The sequence below is a fragment of the Colletotrichum siamense genome (genome assembly GCF_013390195.1).
Source record: "Colletotrichum siamense strain Cg363 chromosome Unknown KSG_Cg363_contig03, whole genome shotgun sequence".
NCBI classification, from domain to species: domain Eukaryota; kingdom Fungi; phylum Ascomycota; class Sordariomycetes; order Glomerellales; family Glomerellaceae; genus Colletotrichum; species Colletotrichum siamense.
This window is the reverse complement of record NW_023501016.1, coordinates 3,995,093-4,020,934: the sequence shown is the minus strand read 5'-3', so window position 1 is coordinate 4,020,934 and position 25,842 is coordinate 3,995,093. Positions and strand designations below refer to the sequence as shown.

The 25,842-nt window shown below is 54.1% G+C and overlaps 6 protein-coding genes across 6 annotated transcripts; 4 read left to right on the top strand and 2 right to left on the bottom strand.

Moving 5' to 3' along the window:
- Nucleotides 1-150: 150 nt before the first annotated feature.
- On the top strand, nucleotides 151-708 carry CGCS363_v005052 (uncharacterized protein; the record flags this gene model as incomplete). The annotated part of the gene is made up of 1 exon (XM_036636901.1): nucleotides 151-708. The coding sequence occupies one exon, from the start codon at nucleotides 151-153 to the stop codon at nucleotides 706-708; it is 558 nt and encodes a 185-aa protein (XP_036498439.1).
- A 2,910-nt stretch (nucleotides 709-3,618) lies between these two features.
- CGCS363_v005051 (Vacuolar protein sorting-associated protein 54) lies at nucleotides 3,619-7,155 on the bottom strand (the record flags this gene model as incomplete). Its single annotated transcript, XM_036636900.1, has 4 exons — nucleotides 3,619-3,886; nucleotides 3,937-6,826; nucleotides 6,879-7,009; nucleotides 7,064-7,155. 4 exons carry the CDS (start codon nucleotides 7,153-7,155, stop codon nucleotides 3,619-3,621), a joined length of 3,381 nt encoding a protein of 1,126 aa, XP_036498442.1.
- Nucleotides 7,156-7,715: 560 nt separating this feature from the next.
- Nucleotides 7,716-10,049, top strand: mcm5 (DNA replication licensing factor mcm5; the record flags this gene model as incomplete). The annotated part of the gene is made up of 4 exons (XM_036636899.1): nucleotides 7,716-7,852; nucleotides 7,913-8,039; nucleotides 8,093-9,501; nucleotides 9,557-10,049. 4 exons carry the CDS (start codon nucleotides 7,716-7,718, stop codon nucleotides 10,047-10,049), a joined length of 2,166 nt encoding a protein of 721 aa, XP_036498441.1.
- Nucleotides 10,050-12,371: 2,322 nt separating this feature from the next.
- Nucleotides 12,372-13,605, top strand: ROX3 (Mediator of RNA polymerase II transcription subunit 19; the record flags this gene model as incomplete). Its single annotated transcript, XM_036636898.1, has 3 exons — nucleotides 12,372-12,693; nucleotides 12,824-13,479; nucleotides 13,531-13,605. The coding sequence occupies 3 exons, from the start codon at nucleotides 12,372-12,374 to the stop codon at nucleotides 13,603-13,605; spliced, it is 1,053 nt and encodes a 350-aa protein (XP_036497436.1).
- An 837-nt stretch (nucleotides 13,606-14,442) lies between these two features.
- On the bottom strand, nucleotides 14,443-17,128 carry CGCS363_v005048 (Reticulocyte-binding protein 2-like protein a; the record flags this gene model as incomplete). The annotated part of the gene is made up of 2 exons (XM_036636897.1): nucleotides 14,443-16,497; nucleotides 16,550-17,128. 2 exons carry the CDS (start codon nucleotides 17,126-17,128, stop codon nucleotides 14,443-14,445), a joined length of 2,634 nt encoding a protein of 877 aa, XP_036497437.1.
- Nucleotides 17,129-22,773: 5,645 nt separating this feature from the next.
- Nucleotides 22,774-24,429, top strand: CGCS363_v005047 (uncharacterized protein; the record flags this gene model as incomplete). The annotated part of the gene is made up of 4 exons (XM_036636896.1): nucleotides 22,774-23,114; nucleotides 23,153-23,362; nucleotides 23,414-23,617; nucleotides 23,721-24,429. The coding sequence occupies 4 exons, from the start codon at nucleotides 22,774-22,776 to the stop codon at nucleotides 24,427-24,429; spliced, it is 1,464 nt and encodes a 487-aa protein (XP_036497434.1).
- Between the last annotated feature and the right edge of the window lie 1,413 nt (nucleotides 24,430-25,842).

Sequence of the window (25,842 nt, the reverse complement as noted above, 5' to 3'; positions counted from 1 at the left end):
GATACCTTTGTGACCACCAAACAACTGCCTTTGAATCTGTACAACTGTTGTAGACAACGTTTACAGTTCACTCTCAAAAACCAAAACCTTCCAAGCCCAATCCTCGGCACTTACACACACATCAACAAACACCAAAACACATCCTTCAAGATGCAGTTCTCCAGCCTTCTCGCCCTCCTCGGCTCTGCCGTCGCCGTCGCCGCCAACACCGTCACCTTCAAGTCCCTCGACGACACCGACCGCACCATCTACTTCATCGCCAACTCCGGCCTCGCCGCCATCGACTCGGTCAAGGTCCCCGCCAAGGGCTCCACCACCGTCGACTTCCCCCAGGCCTGGATCGGCAACTGGTACTCCGTCTCGGACGGCTCCGAGAACACCACCGGCATGCTCGGCGAGGTCGCCTTCAACGGCTGGAACGACCTGACCTACTTCGACGTCTCCGCCATCGTCAACGCCAACGACATGGACGGCGTCAAGCTCATGTACCCGGCCTCCGCCCAGACCCCCACCTCCGGCTGCGACAACTTCCTGTGCAACAACGCCTACTACCTCCCCGACGACATCCAGACCAAGACCACCTCCGAGACTGACCTCATCTGCACCCTCGGCAAGAACGGTCTGACCTCCATCGCCTCCCGCGACGTCCACGCCGAGGTCGAGGAGGCCCCCGCCGTCAAGCGTGACTTCGTCCTTGGCAAGTGGTAAATTGTTAAAGCCTTTCGACTTTGACACCCTTATCATTTCCTGCGGACACTTTTCTCACGCGCTGAGCGCCACGACTTCATGACCACTTCACACGGGATGAGCCAACGAACCCTCAAAAAGTTCAGCGATTCAACTTGTTTATCATTCCCTTTTACACCATCAAATATCAAAACGGATACCCCAACAATCTCAAACGGCGAAAGGCTTCTTCGCCAGGGGGAAGAGGAGAGATAAAACTTTCTGGGATATAGAGCAACTTTTTGTGTTTACACCTTATTTCAACACCGGCGGAGGCGTTTCGACTGTCGAGGGGAAAATCGGAGCAATTGGAGCAATTCAGGCGTTTCGCTTTCCCTCTCCCCCCTCTCACCGTCAAGGAGAAGACTTTTCTGCTAAGCCTTGGTCTTCTCTTTTTCTCTTTTTTTGGGCGTTTCGACTTTATTCTACGGGATAAAGATGAGATCTCAAAAACTTCTTATCGCTCCTTTGCGCACCACCATTTAGGGAAACCTCTTTCTGTTTATACAGACTTTTCGTGTACCTAGTAGGGAAAGCCTTTGCACCAAAGGAGGAAAAAACAATATCAAAAATCAAAAGCGTTCAAAACATCATACTGTCCACTGTGCCCATTGAATCTAAAGTGACTACGATGTTTTTTTTTCTTCATCCCAGTTTCTGTTGATGTTTATTGTTGTTAACCCCTGGTGAGGAGGTGTTCATCTCATCTCGTGTGTTTCTGTTATGAGTTTAAAATGAAGGACGGGAGGCCCGCGCTCACCTCCGACCTCAGTTGCCGGGGGACGTTACGGTCTGTGCCATGGCTGTGCCGGCACCAAAAAAAGTCTACGTTTCTCAAATAGGCAACTACCAACTAATCATCCTGGCTAATCTAGCTCCCGCCAGCGCGCACGTTTGTGAGCCGTTGCTCCCTTTTCAAACGAGAAGGGGAAGAAAAATAAACCAGGCAAGAAGGAAAAGATCACCGTTGCAACCGCCCCTTCAATCTGTGTAGGAATACCACACCCGACTCTCCGTCGTGGTATCCGTAGTTTGTCAACCCCGGCCCCGTCCATTGGGACGAGACTCGGAAACACGACCACAAGCATAAGAAGAAGCAGCAAACTCCCGCTAACCACAGACCAACACATATATCAATCACAGGCCAGCTTGCAGCAGCAGAAAGAAGAAAAGCAAGGGGGAAAAAGTAAAAAAGGCAGGGGTTCCCACAGACGTTTCAACGGCCGGGATAAAGCAACGACAAAGACAACGCCTCTGCAGCCCTCGAAAAGCAAGAAACGTCGCACCGCCTCCACTCCTCAGTGGGGGAGGGAGAAGGGCAATACTCTTCGTAGATTGTCATAGATTAGGAAGAAAAAGATGACGTTCTTCCACCTTTTAAGCCTAGCTATATCTAATTTGTAGAGGTTTACGCTATATTATGAAAATTCTGTTTATACTTTAATAGATACTTATTATATATTATAATACTATTTATAATAACTAGAAAGCTTTAATCTAGGTTTATAAGAATATTATTAATAACTTTAATAGTTTATAGATAACTTACTATATAAGATTATATAGGAAGAAGAATATAAGTCTTTTTCTATTTATTAACTATTTCTAATAAGATTAACTTATTATATCTAAACCTATATTAACTAGAATACTAATTATAAGAATAACTAATAACTAAATAGGAGTAAAGTATTATCCTATTTAGATAGTAAAAGAAAATAAAAATAAACTTAAATAGTTTATTAATAATACTTTTTTTAATATTATAACTAAAGATAATTATAAAAACTATTATAAATACTTTATTTATATTTTATAAATTACTATATATCTCTTATATTTATAAAATAGTAAATTAGATATAAAATATATCTATTTATAGTTCTAATAGATATATTAATAAATAAGAACTTTATAAGAACTTAATAATAAAAAGTTTAAAGAAAATATTAATAAGTTAGAGGAAATTTTATAATATAAAAACTATATAAATAAAATAAGTATAATAATAGCTATAGTCCTTTCTAACTACTAAAAGTGGGAAGAGAGAAGTAAAGAGGGAAAGGGGGTAGTTATAAGGGTAGCTTATATACTAGTAGAGTTTCTAAAAAGTATACTTTAATATACTATATCACTTCATAGTAAAAGAAAAAGACGACGTTGCTGTTAACCCATGCTACTAGGAAGTAAAGACTACGCGTCGCAGGGGTATCTGAGTCGGACGTCGGGCCTGCCCCTCTGATTGGCTACAAGGCGGAACCCCGGGGGGTGGTGCGCTTTTTGGTAAGGCCACAGGCAACGTCAGCAGCCAACGACGACGACAGCCACTTAAACTGCTATCGTCATCCTCTCGCCTTCCCCCTTGGCGGGGGATGAAAATGAAGGGTATCTCCTGCTTGATTACCCGTGTCGTATGCTGCGGGGAGCTGAAAAACACCAAAAGGGAAAGACAAGCCGATCGCTCCCCCATCAGCTGCCCGATTGACGATTACTACCAAAGGACCCGGCAGGCTGGATCCGACGAGGGAGTGGCAGGTCTGAAACGACGCAGGATGCGGGCTTCCCTTGACTGACGGGCGAACGTATGCGACTACCCGTGGGGAAACGCCCAGCTGCAGTCGTCGTGACTTCTTCTCATTGAGCACATGTCCCTCTCTCCGTGTGGTGGCACGTCGGAAAGAGTTGCAAGGAAGGGGGTAACGCAGCTAAAGGCGGGCCGCGTATGGTACGTTGTAGATCTCCCCAGTGGAATGTGTGGTACAGCATTACCTGTAGCAAAAGAAGTACAGCTTTTCTTCCTTGTGAAATTGACGCCGTTACATGCTAGTCCGCTCCTTCCACGATTGAAATCCTGCCCCCCTCCCCCCCTGCCTCGTCATCCTACAGCTAACATCACGACGATGGTTTTGGCTCCTCATCTGCCCCTGAGGGCGATTCCGTCTTTCCGTCCTCTGCGCTTTGCCGGCTGCCCGGCTCAGCTGTTGATGTGGTGGTTGACACCGTTGTTTCCGATCCGCCGTCTGCCTGCTTCTCCGAGGGAGGCGACGGGGCCGTCTTGATTTCTTTGGAGTTGATGATGCCCTTGAGGTAGTCACCAGCATCGCGGAAGCCGTCAAGCTTGCCGAGCTTTGCGATGAAGAAGTCCACGTCTCGGAGCATGCTGCGCGTACGTTAGTAAGTGGAGACATTCGTTTAGCGACAAAAGCGTACCTATTACGACCAGCGTCCGTCTTAGGGTCTGATGCTTGCAAGACCCTTCCGAACTGGTCTTTGTAGCTTGCAAAGACGGGACCCATGATCATCTGCACCGAGTTCTCGGGCAGGTGCTTGTTCAACACTCTGTGCAGGGTCGTGGTCTCCTTGGCTAGTGTCTCCATGTAAGGGTGTGTCGATTGGCTTGTGTCGTTGTCCCAGTCGACGGCCTTCATGGCCTTGGAGTGCGCCGCCGCGCGACCGCTCATGATCTCCACCAGCTTGTCGTAGATGCTGTTCTGGTGCTCTTGGAACAGGCGGCGAACCTTGTCGAACTCGCCCATCAAGCTGGATACGCCTGCACCTGAGCCAGCATGCCTCCGGACGAATTCCCGGATGTGGGGAATCAGCGTGACGATGAATGATAGAGCTTGTGATGCCAACGCCAAATGTTTGGTTGTGATGTTCTTCAACCCCGCAGATCGAGTAGCACCCGCGCCAAGAATTAGTTGTGTACAGCGAGAGTTGAACAGCTGTAAGTAAGTAATGAGGGAAGTTGCAATGTCTGTGGCCATGGACGGGATGCTTCCAATGAGATGCAGGAAGTGCGAGATACCCTCGAGGCAGAGAATCGCAGCATTCGGTAGTAAGAACGCCTCCCCTTCAATCTCTGCCGTTCGCGCCTTTTCTTTGCTCGTACCGTTTGTCTCGAGTGCTGTATCAACTCCATTCGATGCTTCTTCGTCGGGCTGATCTTCCCATATCTTGGTGCCTTCGGTCCACGCCGCAGCATCCTTAGTGCTGCTCTCGAGGATTTGGTCAAGTAGTATTTTGGATTTTTCATCAAAGTCCTTCGCACTCCATTGATCCGACTCCATGCCCTGAGCAAGCTTCTGCTTCTCAGATTCTCCGTGTTGCTGAACGAATTCTTTGATGTGGCTATTGACAAGGGTCTTCAGTGATGTGCCGCTTCGTCCCGAAATCGCTTCACACTCATTGGAAAAGTAAAGGTTCAGCGTGAAGTATCGCAGGAACCAACCCAGTGTCAGGTGCGTGCTTTGTTCTGACCGGACCTTCAGAACTTTCAAGACCTTGTCCTGGGCCATGTCGACTGCTTGCCCAACCAAATTGGGGACGTCCATTGCTTTGTGTATTTCCTCTTGCACTTCAAAACTGCCTGGAGCGACGTCCATCCTGGGGAACTCTCGGTCAAATGGCGTTGGGCTTGCAAGAGGCGACCGGATCGGCGGGGATTTGAGCCCTGCCGCAGTGGCCTCCTCAGTCAGACAGCTTGCGATGTCGAGCAGCACCTTGACTTGAGTGGTCAAGCGACGCAGGATTTCTGTGACGCCAATATACATAGTTTTAAGCAACTCCTCGGCATCTTTTGGATCTAGTGCTCGGAGATTTCTTGCCAATATGGACGACTTCTCCTGGTTCGTTCGCTGCCTACCGCCACTCATTGTAGACGCGGACATCATGGATTCGTTCTCGTCGTCATTGGAGCTTGGCATGGGCCTGCGGATAATATTCCGCACCTCGCGTAAGACAGCTTCCCTGTAAGCGCTTATAGCAGTTGCAATGTGCTGGGCTCGGTGAAGGCCAAGAATATTTGGCATAACCGCCTTGCGCAGCTCTTGCGTTGAGCCAAGGTAGGCAGGAAATGAGGCCGCTTCTCGCAGAGCACCGCCCCTGGCCCGCACTGACGAGCTGCTCCATCGCAGTAGAACGTCCCGATAACTGACAGATTCGACGTGGTGGCGCAGATCAGCAAGCAGCAAGCTCTGGAACTTGGATTCATAAGCTCGCCCAATGCGGAAGCGCAATTGATGCAAGTCTTCATTAACGCTTTGTAAAGCCGTTGCGCCCCTTAGATCTCTGAGCCGTGACGCAGGCAATATCGGCGCCTCAGCTTCTGGAGATTCATCGTGCTTGCCCGCGATGAGTAGCTCCAGAGTGTCAATGTTGCTCAGAGCTTTGTCGATTTCACCGGCATCGACTAATGCCTCGCATGCAGCAACTCCTTCTACGACATGTCGTAACTGCAGTACGGCATCGTTCAGGGCTTGAACATTCTCTCGCCGGCGGCGCTTCTGGACTATGTTGAGGCCCTTCGTGGCGATTTCCTCGTCAAGGGCTTCAAGCTCCTTTCGAAGTGTCTTGATCCTGTCCACGGACTCTGCCGCCTCCGAGTGAAGTTCGCGCAACGAGCCCAGAGCAGTAAAGAAGGTGGTCGACGCCGTTGATATACTGTTGATCAGATGAACTTCGATGGTGTCCATGTACCAGGACAATTTCTCTTGAAGAATCGCATTTGTTGCCAGCGCTTTTCTGGGTGCCATAACACTTCCATTGCTCCCGGCGTCGGTGTTTCCTGGTGCTGGAGGAACAACCTCCGAACGTTCGCTCACAACATCGAACGTCCTGGGATTCTCGAGATGAAAGTCGTCGTCAAAGTAGACATTGGGAATCGTTGACAATGGAGGCGGTCCTTGACCACCTTTCCGACTGAGTCCCGAGCTGCTCCGGCGTAACGGACCAGGGCCTTCGAGAGAAGATATCGATGTAATGGAGGCGATGGAAGACTTTCGCCTAGCTGGTTGGCGACCGGCTGGCTTCAAGTGACTCTCGTCCAGCTCTCCATAATCGTCGTGTTTACTCGATCTTCGGCCTGCCGATCCCGGACGTTCATCTTCTTGTTCTTTGACGCGGCGAAGCTGTTCGTAGAGTGCGCCAACTTGCGACAGGTATGGCTTGAACTCAGACGGGTCGACATGAGGGATGTTTGTGAGAGTTACCGGAGGAATATCGCGGGAAGTGGGAGGTTTATGGGCACTCGAAGCGGGCGCAGAGGTGTGAGGTTGCAGGCCGGTTCGAACGATGGGTGGTTGCAGGAGTGTCGAGATGGCTGGTTCGCTGTCAGCACAAGACAAAGCACTTCGACTGTGACAATTCTGTACCATTTTGCCCGGATTCCAACACCGCATTCGCCCAGCTGCTGGACGATGTATCGAGAGATCCACCTATAGAGTGTATCGAGCTCGCCGTCGAGCCGCGTCGGCCGGTGTGGTGCGGGTAGCCATGTCCTGATCTGGTTGCTGTTAGCGCAAACGTGGCCGGGAATGAAGCAAGGAAGATAGCTTACTTATGAAATGGGAATTCGGTTCGCGAAGCCGGCGGAGAGGATGGTTGCGATATTGTGTCCATCGACTTACGGGCAGCCGAAGAGGAATACATGATGTAAGGTAATGGCCCCAGGTGTGATGTGGGCTGGTGGGAGCTGCTTCTGGACGTCGACGATTCGCTGAGTCGCAGGAGAGCCGATAACCGTATTAGCTGACAGCCACGTAGCCAGACTACCGGGGTATCATCGCTGGCAAGATCGCATCGGCTTCAAAATTTCGGGAAAACTGGCTCGCAACAAGAAACACAGGTCAAGCGCGACAAGGAAAGAACGAAAGATGCAGTTGGTCTTTGCGCAGCTCGAAGCTTAGCCACGTTCGCAGTTCATCGCCAAGGGGCTTGCGTCCCAGATGGGAGCCGTGATGCTCGCAGATCTCACGTGCAGATAAGATAAGCCGTCCCAGTTCCCCAGCCGCATGCGGGTACGTACTCGTCAGATTCGCGCTAGCAAGGTAACCACTTTACGCGAAAGCGCGTCGAAAGAAAGGGGCGCGTTCAGTTTCCCTGCGCAACCTGCCCCTCCTTAGCATCCACATTTTCAGTCCAAATCTGTGATCCTCAACACCGCTCCTCTAACAACTGCTGCCCGCCAACCTTGGATCGCAATCGCAACGATGGACAGCCGATCGATCTACTCAACTCACGTCTTCGAGCCGAGTGATGGCCGAAGTGATGACAACCGTACACAGATTCAGACTCAGCTGGAGAACTTCATTCTGCAATTCAGACATGACAACGACTACACCTACAGGTTGGTTGCGACACCTCCAACACTCGCTCAGTCGCGCAATTGCTGACCTCTCCTCAACAGAAACCAACTGAAGGAAAACGCCCTTCTGAAGAAGTACTACTGCGATGTCGACATTAATGACCTGATCAACTACAGCGAGGAGTTGGCGCATAGGCTTGTGACGGAACCGGCTGAGATTATCCCACTGGTAAGATTCAGTCTCGACATGCCCCCCAATCTTATCTGACGTTCTGCGACCAGTTCGAAGCCGCTCTCAAGAAATGCACGCACCGAATCGTCTTCCCCCAACAAGCCAAGGTCGACCTTCCCGAACACCAGCTGCTCCTCCACTCCAACGCCGAAGATGTCTCGATTCGCAACCTGGACTCGATGGCGATATCGCGACTCGTTAGGGTGCCAGGTATCGTGATTGGTGCTTCTGTCATGTCATCAAAGGCGACAGAAATCGCGATCCAATGCCGTAACTGCGCCCATGCGTCAACAATCCCTGTGCTGGGCGGCTTCACGGGTGTCACACTCCCCAGGCAGTGCGGCAGGTCGAGAATTCCCAACGACCCTACCCCCAAATGTCCTCTCGACCCGTACTTTGTGCTTCACGAGAAGTCGCGATTTGTCGACCAACAGATTATCAAACTCCAGGAGGCTCCTGACCAGGTTCCTGTTGGTGAACTTCCTAGACACGTTCTCATCTCCGCAGACCGCTACTTGACCAACCGTGTGGTCCCCGGCTCAAGATGTACAGTGATGGGAATTTTCTCCATCTATCAAAACAAAGCCACCAAGAACTCGGCTACCGGCGGTGCTGTCGCCATTCGCACTCCTTATCTGAGAGCCGTAGGCATCCAGACAGATATCGACCAGACGGCAAGAGGCCAGGCCCTCTTCTCTGATGAGGAAGAGCAAGAATTCTTGGAGATGAGCAGAAGGCCCGATCTGTACAACATCATGGCCGACTGCATAGCGCCATCTATTTACGGAAACCGCGACATTAAGAAGGCCATTCTTTGTCTGTTGCTTGGTGGGTCCAAGAAGATCTTGCCAGACGGCATGAAGCTTCGTGGAGACATCAACGTCCTACTTCTTGGTGATCCTGGTACGGCAAAGTCGCAACTGCTTAAGTTTGTGGAGAAGTGCGCACCGATTTCCATCTACACTTCCGGCAAGGGTTCTTCAGCTGCCGGTCTGACAGCATCCGTCCAGCGCGACGCATCCACCCGCGAATTCTATCTCGAGGGAGGTGCTATGGTTCTTGCTGATGGTGGTGTGGTTTGTATCGATGAGTTTGACAAGATGCGTGACGAGGATCGAGTGGCTATTCACGAAGCCATGGAACAACAAACAATCTCTATTGCGAAGGCCGGTATCACTACTATTCTCAACGCCAGAACATCAGTGTTGGCGGCAGCCAACCCCATTTTCGGTCGTTACGACGACATGAAGACTCCTGGTGAGAACATTGACTTTCAGACCACGATTTTGTCTCGTTTCGACATGATCTTCATCGTCAAGGATGAGCACACACGCGAGAAGGACGAGAGGATAGCGAAGCACGTTATGGGCATCCATATGGGTGGCCGTGGTGCGGAAGAGCAAGTTGAGTCGGAGATCCCAGTGGACAAGATGAAGAGATATATCAGCTACTGCAAATCGTAAGTTGTCCAGCAAACATAAACGGCCAAGTTGGCACGCTAATGATATTATCAGGAGAATGGCTCCTCGCCTCAGCCCAGAGGCCGCTGAGAAGCTGTCGTCCCATTTCGTCTCCATCAGAAGGCAGGTCCACGCCGCGGAGATGGAGGCAAACACGAGATCTTCTATCCCGATTACTGTTCGTCAACTTGAGGCCATTGTCCGTATTACCGAGTCTTTGGCCAAATTGACGCTATCTCCTATTGCTACCGAGGAGCATGTGGACGAGGCAATCAGACTTTTCCTCTGCTCCACCATGGACGCTGTCAACCAGGGCAGCAACCAAGGAAGCAAGGAGCTCAACGATGAGGTCAACAGACTGGAGGCTGAGCTCAAGCGACGCCTGGCAGTTGGCTGGAGCACCAACTTGTCTACATTGAAGCGCGAGATGGTTGAGCAAAGGGGCTACACCGAGCAAGCACTCAACAGGACACTGATGATTATGCAAAGGAGGGATACGATTGCCTTCCGCCAAGGAGGCGCTCAAGTCTACAGAAATTCGTTGTAATAATTGCTAGAGGATTTTTATTTGTTGGACGGTATTGATGAACATGGCAAGAAGCCTCATGAAAGGAATGATAATCGAACCCAAGCCTTTGTAGCTGTGTATGTTCTTTTCAAGAATAAATTCAAAAGTTTGATAAAGATAGAAAAGCTATTGTTACAACAACTAAGCAAAGTATTCTGCTTTGTTGATCAAGTCTGCTTGTGTCTGTCCAGGCCAACTTACTGCTTGATGTACAATCCATCCAAATCTAAAAAGCCTCATAGCCCAAGAATGAGCATAGCTACGGTTTGGATGGATCTGGCCAATATGAGACACGCGGTATATGGTCTACTTGGACCGCCACGAATTGCTGGAGATAACAGATTTGTTGGAGTTCCAGATCTGGAGTTCGGAGTGGATCTGACTAGACGAGACAGATTAGCTGCATGATCCAGAAGATTCCGCATATTTCCATGACCACAGTCCAGAGCAATTCAGACACGCCAGTTCTCCGCAGGCTCAACCTGGTCAACGCACATAGGCCGAAATGAGACGACACGACGCACTCGCGGCTGAGCAATCGGTTTACCAGATGTAAGATTGTCATCCTGTCTCTGCACAGCCAGTTCCCCATCCCCCGTCTCCCAAGAAGCGTACCTTATTATTCAGCAAGCTCCTGCTGGGGAGATGAATCTGCGACTTGAGGCTCGAAATGGCATTGCGTCACGAATGGAGGCAACCCCGTCATCGCACGAGGACTGGGCATAAAGATTTTGGCATACAGCTCCAATGGGCGGAGCATGTCTCTTGCGTCAGGTGATCATCGCATCATGGAAGCCGCACGAGGGGCCCTCACAACAATTGTTTTAAGCAAGACTAATGTCAATCTCGACACATCCTTTGGAATCGTCAGCAGCGTAGAAGCGATGTAAAATCGAGGCAGGCTGGCGATGATTTGAATAGGTGGTCTGGAATTGTTGAAGAAGGAAAAGAGAGGAACAAGGCCTGCCGCTCGCGGCCGCGAAGTTTAAAAAAATTCAGGCTGGCCCGTACTGCGGGTGGGGCCTGTGTCTGTCACGTGCGTCACAGTGTCGAGGTGAGGGTGCAGGTGAGCGTGGTCGTGGTACGGATATGTGGGACGTGGTCGTGTCGCTGCCGGCTGCCTGATCCAGCCACACCTGTCCCTGGGGGGGTCCCTCTTCCTCCCAACCATCAGCCAGGGCCGGTGATCGGGTGTCGGGTGTCGGAGCGGGCACGGTTAGCCATGGTTTCCTGGACGATTCGCTGCTGGGGACGTGCCTTCCTGTGTCGCGAGACATGTTACGGCGGAATGAAGCACCTAACCCAGATCCATTTAGAGTGCCTCCAGCGCGTAGACGGCCCCTCAGGGCTCTAGACTCTCCAGCTGCGCGGGCTTTGGGCCGCTTGCTGCTCCGGTCGGTCCCAAGAACGGCAGGCAGGAGGCAGGCAGGCAGGTTCCTGCTCAGGTTCCTGCTCTTTCCCTCGCCAGTCCCCTTCGACTTCCACCTCTCTCCAATCCCGCGGCAAAGCCTAGGCCCACTCCCCCCCTTCGCTCTCCCTCCGACAGCACACAACTGGAGGTAACCTCACACAGCGCACACCCCCTTGCTAAACTTACCTCGTCCACTCGCTCCCGCCCGCCCTTCTTCCACCGCACCTCACCTTACCTCAGCCAGTGCCAGTGCCAGTGCCAGCCAGCGCAGCCCACGGCCCAGCCCAGGCGGCCACCCCCGTTAAGCGAGCAAATTGCCTCGCTCATGTGTCCGCCCCCTTCACTCTACCCAGCGCCGTTCAGACTTCATCTCCTTCAACTCCACCACGACCTACCGCCAAAACACCGCGAATCGACGACCGATCTTCGACAGCCGCCCATCGCCGTCGGATTTTTTTTTGTCGCTTTCACCACGCCAGTTGGATTTTGGCACAGGCAAAAAATTTTATCACCCAGGAAAGTCGGCCGCGATCCACGGTTAATTGGACTGCGGTGCATGACGCTGCATCGGGGGATCGAGAGCCGTCGGCGGTTTGGCGCGACTCGCCACAACAACCCCCTCATCCTCTGATCGAGCTCAGGACGACCACAGCCATCGAGCGCATCGTGAATCCCGCTCGAAACCCTTCTTTACGACCTTTTCCGAATAGCAGCCGGGTTTTTCTTTCGCTCCTTCCCACCCGGAACGCTTCCCGATAGCGGCTACCATCCCTCGTATTCCGACCTTTCCCATTTCTCCTCACCTGACAACGACGACGTCCACCACCACCACAACGGCAACGGCGACGGCACGATTCGATCGAGAACCCATCACACCCGGCAACGTCACCATGTCGTTCCACCCTCGAACTCCTCAGAGTCCTTCTCAATTTTCTCCTGGCACCTCCGATCCCGCGTCGAGCATAAACAGCTCGGCCCCGTCATCGACCACGACATTGCCAACACCAGCCCACAGCGTCAACGGAAGCGCATCGCAGCCATCCGACATGTCTCAGGACATCATCATGGGCGATGACTCGCCCCACAAGCGCAAGCGCCCGCTCGAAGATCTTGGCGATCGAGAGCAGAAGAAAGTCCACATCGAGGATAGCAAAACTGGTATCGAGGCACTCCACCTGGATGTCGGAGAGAAATACCTACTTTGCCAAACTCGTAAGGCTCCCTTCGCAGGCTCCTGTCACTTTTGCAGGCTGTCTTGTCAAACCCCCTTCCTAATGACGTATCGGGTGTTTTGATACTGTCATATATGCCGAACAATTTTGGTTAACACTGAGCGAAATAGCGCACCACGAGAGACTGCCGCGAATCACCGAAGATCTTTTTGAAATGTTCAACCTTACCGGCATCGCCGCAGAAGTAGCTCGCGAAAAGCCCAACGGTGAGAAGAATGCTCTACGGAAGACCTACAAGGGTCAGATCAAGAAACTGGGAATCCTCGGGCGCTTCGACTCTGTCGCTCAGGAATGGGATGCTCCCAGAGAAGACGGCGACAAGAAGAGAGAAGCGTACCACGGCTTTAGGGAATTGTTGGAAATCCCGGATGCAGAGTTCTGGAACTCTCGGCAAGATCCGATCACCAACGGCCTGTCTGGCACCGTGAAATCGCTGCTGGGCAGAGCGACGACCATGGCCAAGGGCCCCATTCCGGTCAAGGACTGGGACAGTTCAGTGCTGGGAGATCTCGCCACAGGCAGCGTAGAGGCCCTGAGGCAAGGTCTCGCAGGCAAGGCAACGGCGCCCGGAACGCCCTCCGCGACCACGCCGAACCCGTTCGCGCGCAAGCAGCAGCAGACAGCTCCAGGTGCAGTACGTCCGCAACGGACCAAGAAGCGAGGCTATGGCGACAACAGCTTTGAGGGTTACGGAGAGGGCTTCCCCGACGACGGCTACTCTACGGGAGATGGCGACGACAGGGGAGGCCAGAAGCGTCGCAAGAAGGTGGGTGATGCCTCATCCGGGCCGCCTATATCTGTGTCTGACTCGTCACAGGATAGCGGTAACGGGCAGGCGTTCCCGAACACGATGCGTCCGCAAGGCTACGGTTCGAGCGCCGTGGGCGCATAGCAACCGCCCCCCGCAAAGAACAAGGTTACGGCTCGACGCTCCGCAATCCCCTACGAGGGGAGGCGGTAGGCAGCATTTTCTTTCCCTGCCCTTCACTCGTCAGGGTGTTGGGTTTTGCTCAGAATGTCTCACGGGTACACCGGTGATACGGATAACGACCGTTTGGATCGGAGGATCTATGAGCAACGACCATCGTGGGGTGAAAGGAAGGCACACTTTTGCGGTTCAGTTTACTGCCGCTCACAGATCAAGGGCGGGTATTCTGCACACTTTTGATGAATTTTCCACTTCCAGCAGGGCGTTCGGGGGACAGTCGATTTCTTCTATTTCTGAGACTACTCAAGTCGTTTTTTTTTATTCGACGCATTCAGTCAAAAGGTTGACAACGAAACATGACCGACTGAAGAGGGATGGATTCGGGGAAGGAAGGGGAAGGGGATAAAAAAATACCACACATTGGTCATGGGGCATCATTTCAAAGGTTGCAACGAAGGGGAGGAACGGGACGGGGCTTTTCGACCACCACGACCTCCACATCATACCGGACACACAAAAAAAAGCCAGGCTGGGTCGTTGTAGCACTACTATCACACACAAACAAACATCAAGTAATTCAATAGACGGCACCAGACGCCGACATATCAGTCAAAAGTGGACTGTCCCCGGCGTAGAGTGTATTGATATTTTAAGAGGGGTTCTTCTCATTGTTGACATATCCTACGTCCGCCTTTGCAATGTTCTGTTGTGATCGCTGCAGTAGAGACTTGACACCCCTCCCTTCTTGTGGCCAGACGAGCTGCAGGCTAACACCGTCCGCAACCATCTCATGTCTACCTCCTAGGACATCTCCCAGATGGCCCTCGCCGTCATGTCTTCCTGCACCCACCCCAAGATGCGCTCGCCCATGTCCCCAATGAGCCTATCATAGTGCGGGCCCGGGACGAAGAGGCCACAGTGGGCGCCGACCTCGTCCATGCCCTCCATGTAGACGGGTACCCACGTCTCGTCGCGACGGCCGTTTGTCTTGCTTGGGAGCATGCAGAACTTGCGCTGCTTCTTGGGTTGTTGAGGGGTTGCCCCGGCTGGCGCTGGTCCGCGAGAGGAGGTCCCTGAATCCCTGGATTGTGTCGGGGCGAGCGATGCTGACGATGATGCCGGGGCTGTCTGGGCCGTGCTCGAAGACGAGGGCATCCGAGGGGGCAGAGCCGGCGGGGGTGCTCTCGGTTGCGGCGGGGGTGCTAACGGTGTTTGTGGTCCGTCTTGTGATATCGGCCTTGGGTCGACCTGCGTAAGGGAACCGGTGGGCGACTCCGGCTCGGACTCCGAGTCAGACATCTCAACCGCCTTCTGTTGCTGTTCCGCGGCTTCAGGCTTCACCGCCGGTTGCTGTCTCCTCGCGGCGTCGGTCTCTCTCTGCGTCGCCTCCACTTGTCTCTGCGCGGCCTCTAGCTCCCGCTGTGCCGCCTCTGCCCGTCGCTGTGCTGCCTCCACGGCCCTCAGCGCGTCCTCACGGGACTTGGCCTGGCCAAGCTCCTCCTGCTGCCGCCTCTTCTGCTCCTCCTTCTCGACCCGCTGGGCCTCTTTCTGGGCTTCCTTTTCCGCCTTCTTACGGCGCTTCTCGACGAGCTTCTGGCGCTCCTTGATGGCCTTCTCGCGGCTCTTGACTGCTTGGTCATAGGCCTTCTGCGCGCGCTTGCCCTCCTTTTCGGCTTGCTTGCGGGCGTCCTTATCCGTGTACTTGTCGAGGTCTGGTGGTGTTGGCTGTGGAGGGAGGTCGGGGATGGGAGGAAGGTCAAAGTCTGCTGGCGTCTCAGGCTGGACAGGTTCCGCCGGTGTCGCCTGGCCGGAAATCGGCTCGTTCTCTTCTACTTTGGAAGGCTCCCCGGTTTCCTCTCGATCGGCTGCCTCCTTTTGCTTGCCCTTGGGTGCCTGCTCATCGGGAACCTCCTTTTCTTTGCCTTTTGATCCGGGTTTCTTTTCCGCCGTGCTATCATCCGTCTTGTTCTTGGACTGTTTCTGCTGTTCCTCGTGAAGAGTTGATAGTTTCCTGTCCACGGCTTCGATAGAGCTGATAATCTCAAAATGCTCGCCATCAGAGCTATCGACAGATATCCTGGGTGTCGATGACCCGTGTGGTGAGAGCTGGGAATTGACGTCAAGGGTGCTCATCTGTCCCGCAATGTCATGATCCGGAGATCTCGGCGAGTCTGGCGTCTTTGGCGACTTGGGCTTCTTGGGTCTACCCGAGCTAAGGGTATAGTAGTTTATGAACCGAACCCTGGCTGACGGCGGCAGCTGGTTTGCGTTCGCGCCCTGGCCGTTGTTCTGTTTGAGATGTTGCAGCGGATCGATATCCTCCAAAGCGCGGAGCCTGTTGTATCGCTGGTTCAAGCCCTTGTAGTCTGCAAGACAACCACCGTACTCGAGATGGGACATGAGGTGGTTCTTGATGGGATCCCACACGCCCTCGGCTCTATGCTTTTTGGCGAAGTGGCCTATCCGCCTCATAAATGGGCGGTCTTTGAACTTGGCGTCGTTCCAGAAGGGAGGGTTGAACCACGGGTCAGAGCTTTGCGGCGGACCACTGGAAGAAGCGATAGACGGTGCGTTGCTTCCTTGAGGAGAAAGCTGCGAGTCGAGGGAAGGGGTTGATTCCAAACTTGGCATGGACGGATTGGGACTGTTCATGGCTGAAGTACCTGGACTGAGGTGGGCATTTGACGCATCTAGCTGGTTATCGACCTCTTCCGGCGGCGGCGAGGCTGGTCTGAACAAGCTGGCAATGCCAGCAACAACGATGCCTGGATGAAGTCCAAGAAAAGGCGAATCGAGTGAGATGGTGCCGAGTATACGGTGTTTGAAAGGCTGGCGCCTATATGGATGCCGATTTGGCTGCGGACTTCGTGAGCAAACGTGAAAACGCCGTGCGTATTTCAAAACTTACCATGAGAGCGACCTCGCCGGCAAGGATGCCGCCCATGGAGTGGCCGACAAGGATGACATCAGTTTTGTCCGACTCATGCGGCTCGAGCCACTGGCTGAAGTTATCACGAGCAACATCGATGGCCTTGTAAGTTTTGTAGCGGGGATAGATCTTTGAGTGAATGACATGGCTCTCGACGAGAGTGTCTTTTAGAAAGTTGTGAATGTGGGCCGGGAAGGACCTGAAAGACGACTCGTTGCCGTAAAAGCCATGAATGTAGATGATGAGCAAGGTCCGGCGGGCATCGCCGTCACGGTCCTCGAGGGATGGGGCAAGGGACTGGGCCGATGACGATCTAGGATCGGCCAGGCGCCGTTTCGAATCGAGGAAGCCGCCGGCGGAGGATGAGGTGTGGGAAGTCTTCTCCGGTGTGGCGCCTGAGGCTCTGTGGCTTGATGTCGGGGCAGGTGGGTGAAGGGATGACGAGGCGGGCCCGTCAAAGGAGCCGGCGAAGGAGCCGGAGCCCGGGGCGGAGATGGAGTAGGGCGGTGGTGGTGCCGATGAAGACGAGGGTCCGTCGTCGTAATGATATTGGTCCATGACGTCAGGCTTCGTGTCACTCAAGCGATGGATGAAATGAGAGAGGGGTAAGTCTGTCAGGAGGGATGGTTTAGAAGGCGAAGGGCGAACCGCCCGCGGGGGAAAGATTTGGTAGATCGGGGTGTGATGAGGGGAAATCTAGGGTCGTGAAGAATGAGCAATTAAGGCAAGTTGGGGTCCAGATACGTTGGCCACCAGGACAGGTATCAAGCTGTATACCTTGGTAGGTCGAGTAGGCAAGCAGGGCCAGGCGATTGTTTAAAGCTTCAGGTATGAGCGACAATCAGTTGTTCTTGACCTTGAGCCGTTCTTTCCTTGGCTTGGCTGGTCGGTCCAGAACCTAACGTGCGTGACAAGGGGATGTTGCCGTGCTATGCTGGGTACGTAGTCGGCAACAAGGCGCCGTGGCGGTGGTCCGCAGCTCCAGGTCAGGTCACTGCCGTACGTACGTACTCTCAGTTCACCTGCCTTACCAAGGCACACTACAATAACTACCTAGCTACCTAAGGTACCTGCATTTCTCGTTTCCTGATAGGATATACGCGGAAAAGTGATGGCGAAACGCGGGTTTACGTTACTGTGAGTTGCTAAGCAGCTAAGGTAGCCCAGCTCTTCCTGCTTGCTGCGTGCTGCGCCCGGTTTTTCCAGCAGGACAGGGCACTTGGGGTTGCTCCCCACTGAGCTCACTGCCCGCTCAGGGCCAGTGCGGCGCCTTACTACCTGGGTACGCTGAAGGGTGATTCGTCAGTTTCTCCAACGGGAATGCCGTAGAGCTGCACTGATTGGTGGGGACGAGGCAGGTGAAAGCAGATGGTTGGCCGGGGTTATGGGAAGACCAGACGGGAATGACGACATGCTCAGGCGCGAAACACCTGGAGCGGCAGACGGCCCGGTCGATTTGTCTTTCAATGCCCTGAACGATGCGCGTTGAAGCTGTCCTCTGCGCCATGGCACTGTCGACGGTATTCAGGTGCATTGAACTCATCCCGAAGTATTGGCTCGCGGTGATGGTGTTCAGCGACACATGGCAGATGGCGCTGACAGTGTGAGTGGCATCGCAGCAGGCATAGAGCCTGTCACTGCCGTGAAGAAATGGCAGGGCTTGCCTGGTCTGACCTTCTGGTCCAATCACGACCGTCGGGCTGTGTCCTTGATAATTTCTCTATAGACGAGTTGAGTTTGTACAACATTCGTAGACTTACGAGTAATAAGCCACGAACCTCAGCCTCGACAATGGCGATGAGTAAGTGCCGTGGCATATGGCTGGGTGCATTGTTCCCCGTACTTGGCAAAGTTCCGTCTCCGGAGTCTGGACGGTTGTTTGGTTTACAATGTTTTTTGCTCTGGCGTTCGGTTGGTTCCAGCGTGACAAGAATCGGGGTAAAAGGGCACAGCCATGCCAAACGAGATTGCAGTATGAGAGCTTGCCCGTGGCAGTGCCCAAGAACCCACGTGTTTTGAGTCATTAAAACAAAGCCCAGAGAGTTTGAATCCTTCTGTTTGAATGGCCGCCGGATGGTGCGACGTTGTTCGAACTTAAACGGTGCCTTTCTCGCCTTTGTCTTGTTGAAACAGAACAATGAACGATAGTAAGCTTGTAATATAGCCTCATCTTGTTGGTGATATCGCCAACTCTTGGCCGTTACTTCGATTCAACATGCCGACCCTCTAAAAATCAGGTTCGCAACAGACCCAGTCTGATTACGTTCCATCAAACGCACCGCGGTCATCTTGCTCGATTCGGAGGGGGCCAGAGGGAAATTGCTAGATTAGATTAGATTTGGGGAGGGGGAAACACCCTCGTCGCCCACTTCGAGAGGGACCTGTCTTGCCCTGGGTATGTCCGTCGATCTTTTTTCCTCTCAAGGTGCGACATCATTCTGCCAAGGAAAGAAACCAACTCGGCGCCGCGACGCCGGTCTCTCTCATCTTCAGGCGAGTCGACGGGACGGGACAGGACAGGACGGACGGACGCCCGGGACGCGGCATCAGCATCGTGTAAGTGAGCTCCCGACAACGACTGTTTGCGCGACGTCCAATACGAGCCGTTATTGCGGCCAACCGTCGTCTAGAACCCGTCACTTTGGGCCTGGTGCGGTGTCCCTTGGCTTAGACTGTTCTCGTGCATGTTTGGGCGTTCGATATACCACGGCCGCAAGGCGTGGGGGGGGGGGAACACGGCAGCTGCACAGCATTCTTAGGCACAAGTCTGCCGGGCCTTTGTTCAAATCAAATCGAACTTTCCAAGCTTTCTTCCGTCACAAACTCCACACAGCGCCGTGTCCCATGTCGAAGCCCCAAGCCGTTCGGGGTTTAGGAGGAACATTACGTACATCTGTGGAGCGGCATCGACAGCTACCCCAGCACGCGTTCAAAAACCGCGCGAGGTTGAGAATGAGTTGAAAATGTACGGATACAATTGAAGAAAAAAAAAAATCAACTCCGGACTTTGAGGTTCTATCCTGAGACGTTGGTGTATCTGAACAGACCATAATTCGTGTACTATGGCTCCAACGGGGAAGAAGCCGAGCGGATCGTGGATCCGTGACCCATTGTCAAAGAGGCAGTGAAGAGGTTCCCAGTGGATGCTCAAGGACGGCATCGCCAGACAGCTCCCCAGTTCCGTCATTTGGACGAGGGAAGGGGTTTGAAAAGGGCCCCCCCCCCCAGTGTTTGTTTCAACGGGAGCGAAAATTCGTCCCATGCATCCCAGAACCGCCAAGCTTCACCTTTCTCTAACCAGCAGTGCCGTTGGTTCTGCGAACGGGCTGGTTGCGCGATCCGTCACTAGCAGCGAATCGGCACGGCATGTGGGCGTGTCATCCCAAGGTGTTTCTTTGGTGATGGAAAGTGATGCATCCTTCGTCAAGGTGACGGCTGGGCATCTCGGTGTGCGGTAAAGATTCGCACCCCGAGGATGCAGAGGTCGCATGCACAACAGCCAATACTCATTTCGTGAAAGTGCGGGTATGTGCTCCAGCAGCGGTTTCTCAGCACGACGTTTTTGCAGCACTGGTGCAGCCCCCTCGTCTTAAAAGCGTTCAATATTATGCGTTTCGGCGAGCCGTTCTCCGAGTGAGAGGGGAGAAGAAGCAAACAAGGGACTCGGACTGTGGATGGCATGGCAAGGCGGCCCATGAGACTCCTCCCCAAAAGAACCTCAATGGGCCAGGGTCAGATGCAGGTACAGCGCACCGTATGCGGGCGACGAACCACGACAGAAGCGCACATCTGCATCAGGAATGCGCTGTATTGTCCTGCTGGCTGGATTTGCGTGTGCGGCGTCGGTGGAAAAAAGGCTTGTCGTGGGCCTAGCGGCGGAGAAGAATACGAGGCGTAAGTAAGCCTTTGTGGGCTTACGGACTGCGGGACGAGACAATATGGACTGGGTGACGCGACGTCCTTCGTTGACAGGATCTCGGTGGTCCAGTTGTCAGTTCGAGGACAATCGATTGTCTGGCCGAGGCAGAGGGCGATTGCGATCCATGGCCCTGGGCCGGGTCTCGTTTGGGTGGTGGGTGGTGTGGGTGAGGGTGAGGGTGAGGATGAGGATGAGTGGGATGACGGAACGGGTGAGATTCGTGGCACCATTTTTAGCTTTCATGGTTGAGCTTTCTTCTTTCTGTGCCGCTAAAACATTTTGAAAGAATGGCAGGGACAAAGCAAACGTGTTTTTCGGATGTCTCACGGAGCGCCGCCAGATGGAAAGTGGTTGGCTCGTATTTTTGGCAGTGGCTCTTTACGAAGAATCCGTAGGTACCTTAGGTAGGCAAGATTCACAGCACTTTCCAAAGGGAAGCCGCGGTGGAATCTTGAGGGGCTGCTCGATGAGGAATGGCGCTAGTGTACAAGAGCCGTTGACGGTTCGGGGTGTCGTCGGTCGAGTCCAGATCGTGTCGAGTTGGGTCCTGACCCGTCATGAGCTTTTTAGTGTACTGCATAGCAGATGGGTTCGTCACTGGGACACGCGGTCCATTCTTGGAGTTGGAGCAGGTGCCGCCATGATCTCCTGGGCGAAACCAACGGCGCCAATTGACGCGCAGAGAAGGGCAGCGTCTGCACACGGGCCTGCAGCCAAATAAAGCTACACGACAGCGCGCTGGCCAGTCGTTTAGTCACTGCCGTGGGTGACTACTGATTAGGTACCTACTGAGCAGTGAGAGGCAATCAATCAGACTTTCGTCCCATCCATCTCATCTCATCCCATATCGGCCTTGACCCAGAACAAGGTGGTCCGGCCCCGGTAGGCGATGTTGGTTCTCTTCTGATATCCAGTCGTTTGGCCTGCCAGTACTGAACTAGTCAGTCGGTCAGATCAACGAATATATACAGATGCTCACGATGCTCGTCTCATTCATCCCTTGTGAAAGCGTCGCCGCGCCACTCAGTGTGAGGTGCGGTGTGCCGTACGTACCTGCAGCCACAGGCAGGTTTTCAGCAAGGTACCCGACGCCTCTGTTCCTGTGTCCTTGAAGTGGTGTCGTCGTCCCTGGCCTGGGTGCCCGCCCTGGCTGGCTGGCTGGCTGGCAGGTGAGCACGGGCGGGCAGGCAGGCAGGCACAACACAATGAGGTGCCCTGGACACTGGCTCTCCCTCTCCCTCTCCCCCGGTCCTGGCCCTGGCCCTGGTCCATGTCCTGGTTCCCCGTGATAGTGGACAGTGGAACTGCTCATTGCAACTTTGGGGCCCTCTGGTTGGCCAATGGGGCGCGATGTCCTCCAGCTAGCAGCCACCCGCCCATATCAAGCGAGATTATCGAAATCTACCACTCCTGCGAGAGTGACTGCATGTGGCCCCCGACTGGTCTTGGGAAGACACGCAGTAGCAGTGGGTGGACAGAGAGAGAAAGAGAGAGAGATGGATGGCACTGCACACACACAATCAAGCGCTTGCTTGCTGCTTCCACGCTTTGTTTCCTGCGCTCATTCTCAGATTTTTCCCTCTCTTCACTTTCCGGCCCCCGATGCTTATTATTATCGTTGAGCCTCGACCTCCACCGTCCCCCCCATAGGCATCCGAGTCCCTCGCTTCATCTCTTCTTTCCTTTCCTCTTTTCCCCTCTTGCCACCGCGCTGCCACCATGCCATCAACCTGAACATCGGCCGTGAGAACTGGCAGATGAAAGGGAGACAGACCAACGACACAGCATCGAGCACGCGGACAACGAGAAACGGCTGAACGAACCAAGAGGCGTCCTTCATTTTTTGACTGAGAAAGAGGGGGGGTTTTCTTGACTTGCTTCTTCACTGTTGCTGTTCTGTTTCGTTTCTGCTACCGGCCACTCATTCGCTCGCGGCCCGCTGCAGGACGGACACCCACCACCACCACCACCAGCAGCGCACCACCAGACGATGCAATTCATCGACATCGACTCCAACGGTCATGAACAGCAGCAAATCAAGCATGGAATCTGAATAGATCGACACGTCCCGTCCATACAGCTCACACGCACACCACACTCGCTCAACACCAACCACCACACTCGTTACGGGGCTTTTGATCCGCCCGTTCTATCTTTATATTTCTCGCTCCGCTCGGCTTAGCCAGCTCGACATTCGCCTCCCTCTCGGGAACAAACGACACCTCCGCCAACCAGACCGGGCAGTAGCTCAGCCTACTGCCCACGCCACCCCAAATCCACAACCATGACTAAATCACTGCGCGGGTCTTCACTCCCTCAGGCCCGCTCATACCATCACAATCATTACCATTTACACAACAAGCGCGCCGCCTCACACGAGAATGCGATTCCTCACCACCACCACCGCCGCCAGACAGACACAGACGAAGCCGACAACAGCCCCACTCCCGAGTCCGCATCCAGCAGCTCCTCCTCCTCTCGCAAAGTCGTCGTCCAGACCGTCTCCATCGTTCAAGTAGTCGATGCCTCCGGCGCCCCCATCGAAGTTCAGACTCACTACGCTCCTCCCGCCACCGTGGATGCCGACACGTCGCCCAGCGCCAGCGCCAGTGCTGACCTAGGCCTGTCCATCGCAGCTGTTTCCACCACCGAGACCTCCACAGACATTACCTCGTCCGAAACTGCGACCTCCTCGAGCGACTCATCCCTGTCGACTCCCCCGGCGACGACCTCCTCGACGACACCATCGCCCGCGGGCTCTTCCACAAGTCAAGATATTCCCTTGACGTCCAATCCTTTATCCTCAGTACCGGCATCGTCTGCGGCGCCGTCAGCTTATTCTTCGTTGAGTGCTCCTTCAAACTCAACAATTCGTGAGCCTTCCTCGTTCCACCGTGACCGCGACGACTGACCGATCCCTTTAGCATTCCTTACGTCAACAAATTCATCTTCTACATCAGTCCTTACCGCAACCACTTCAACAAGCCTGTTTTCGTCCGGTTCGACGAGCGTAACATCTTCAGTGCTTTCATCCATTTCATCGACTTCCGATTCATCTTCTGGTTCAACTACCACCACCACCGGCAGCCTCAGCACCACCAACACTTTTGCCACGAGCACATCGACAGGTTCCGCTGAAACGACAGCTGGAGGAGATGGGAGCGACGGCGGCGTGGGCGGCATCGGGGGCGGCAGTTCAGCATCACCCACGTCAACATCCACCCCGGGCAGTTCCAGCGGCGACGATTCGGCACCATCAACCGGCACCGTTGTGGGCAGCGTGGTGGGAAGCGTAGCAGGCGTGGCGTTTCTCGTGCTCCTCGCTTTTCTTGCCTTGCGATGGAAGAAGCGCTCCGGTGGACGACTCCGACTTAGCGAAGTCAGCGCAAAGGCCGCCCGGGGAATCCTCACTGGCTCAGGTGGACCCGACAGCGGCAGCCGTCCCGGAATGACACAAAGGGCCGTGACGTTCGGCTCGGCCGCAATTGGCGGCGCGGCTGCCGCGGCTAAGCCGCACTCAAGAAGAGCTAGCGAACCTTCCGAAACCGGCGAGAGAGGCTTTGTGAGGGTTGCAGGCAGGAAGCTGCCGTCGGTCCTCCAGGCCGGAGGTGATGGCTACACGGACCCGCGCGAAACCGCTGGAGACGCAACCGCCAACGACGACGAATCCGTCTACTACCGCGACTCTCGAGCGTTCTTCGAGCCCGGCGGCGCGGGCCAAACGCGACTTGCACTCGGCTCGCCGATGAGACCCGTTAGCGGCGTCATCACCATGCAGCCGGGCCCGGCCCGGACGCCGGTGACGGAGTCGGCTCCGTTTCCGGCACCGCCTGACTCGACCCTCTCGCCGCCACGAGACCCCATTGGCCGGACCTTGAATTCGCAGGACGGGTCGCGGGGGTCTCGGGGCTCCGTGTCCAGGTTCCAAGAGGACATGTGAAAACGCACTCGTCCCTCCCGGCCTGGACTCCGGATCACCTTTTTCCTTTCTCCTTTTTCTCCTTCACCGAAGCCGGCTCGTGCTGGCTCGACGTACCTTTAAAGAGTACTGTACATTCTCACACATCTTTTACACAAAGATAATTCTTAGTACCTAGTCGAGGGAGGTCACCTCTTTTGTTTTTTCTTCTTTACATTGTCTTGGTTTTATCCCTTCGAAAAATTCTGTTTTCGGCTACGACAGCATATGGGATTGGCGTTCTAGTGTTGGAGGGGGAGGGCGGGCAGGCAGGCAGAAAGTCATGTCTGTCTGGTATGAGTCCCCTCGCGTTTGCCGGGGGCGAACAAGGATCCTGAGGAGAGAGAGAGAGAGAGAGAGAGGGTCAGGTTCACAAACTTTTTTTGCGCGGCTTCTTATTTCTCAGGACCGGGCTGCCCGCAGTTATGGAACATCTGTGACGGTCCGGTCCAGGGGTTTTTGTGGGAGTCATTGAGGACTTTTGGGTTGGGCAAAGCGTTTTCTTTGCCTGTATGTAGATTCTTTCTCACAAAAGTTGGTCTGGTATGGGGGGGATACGGGAGGTGACGATCGTTGCCTCATGCTCCCTTTTTCGTCCCGACGAGGGGAGACGACAAGAAAAGTCTTCTGATATCTACCCTGCTACGAATAACGTCCTGCTTGGTTCATGCGCAACCCAACTTGTCTGGTTCCCGTGGTTCCATGTGACGAAAGCTTGTCTACGTTTGCCGGGCTAATTAGTCCAGGTCTTGCCAAAGTCAGTGACGACCAGTCTCTTTTGTGTGTGTGTGTGGCAGTGCGCAATCGCCGCATAACGTAGATCGGCCGGGCCTGTAAGTCCGATAGCAGAGACCAGGCCGGTCTTTCTAGGTCCTATAGCAAGGACCAGAGGACCCGTCTGATATGGTTCGGGTGGATGGAATGATGTTCACAGGGGAAGAGACCGGAAGCGCGGATGAGCGGCGGTGGATACCCTCAGAATAGTTTCTCGCATAGGAAAACAGAAAGAGAGGGCATGTAGCCGTCATACACTTTCACGTTGCTGGTGAGGTAAGCGGGCTGCCTCCTTTTGCGGGAAACGACGTGGGTGCGGCCATTGCTCGCTTGCACTCGTGATTTTCGTAACCTGCTACACCAACGGGCGGAGGCGAAGACGCGTTAGTTCGTGGGGGGAAGCGAGGGAGATCCAGGGGATGCGCGCATTCGGGACATCTTTCCCGTTCTTCTTCTGCGGCTGTTGTTGCTGCTGCTGCTGCTGCGCGCGGCGTGGAGACGCTGGGAAGGCGCAACCAAGAGTCTTCTCTTGGCCGTGTCGGGGGTTCTGGGCAAAGGGGCGGAGCGGAAGGACGGCATTGGCGGTGGGATGCGGGTGGTTGAACTTGAGTGCGTGCCAGA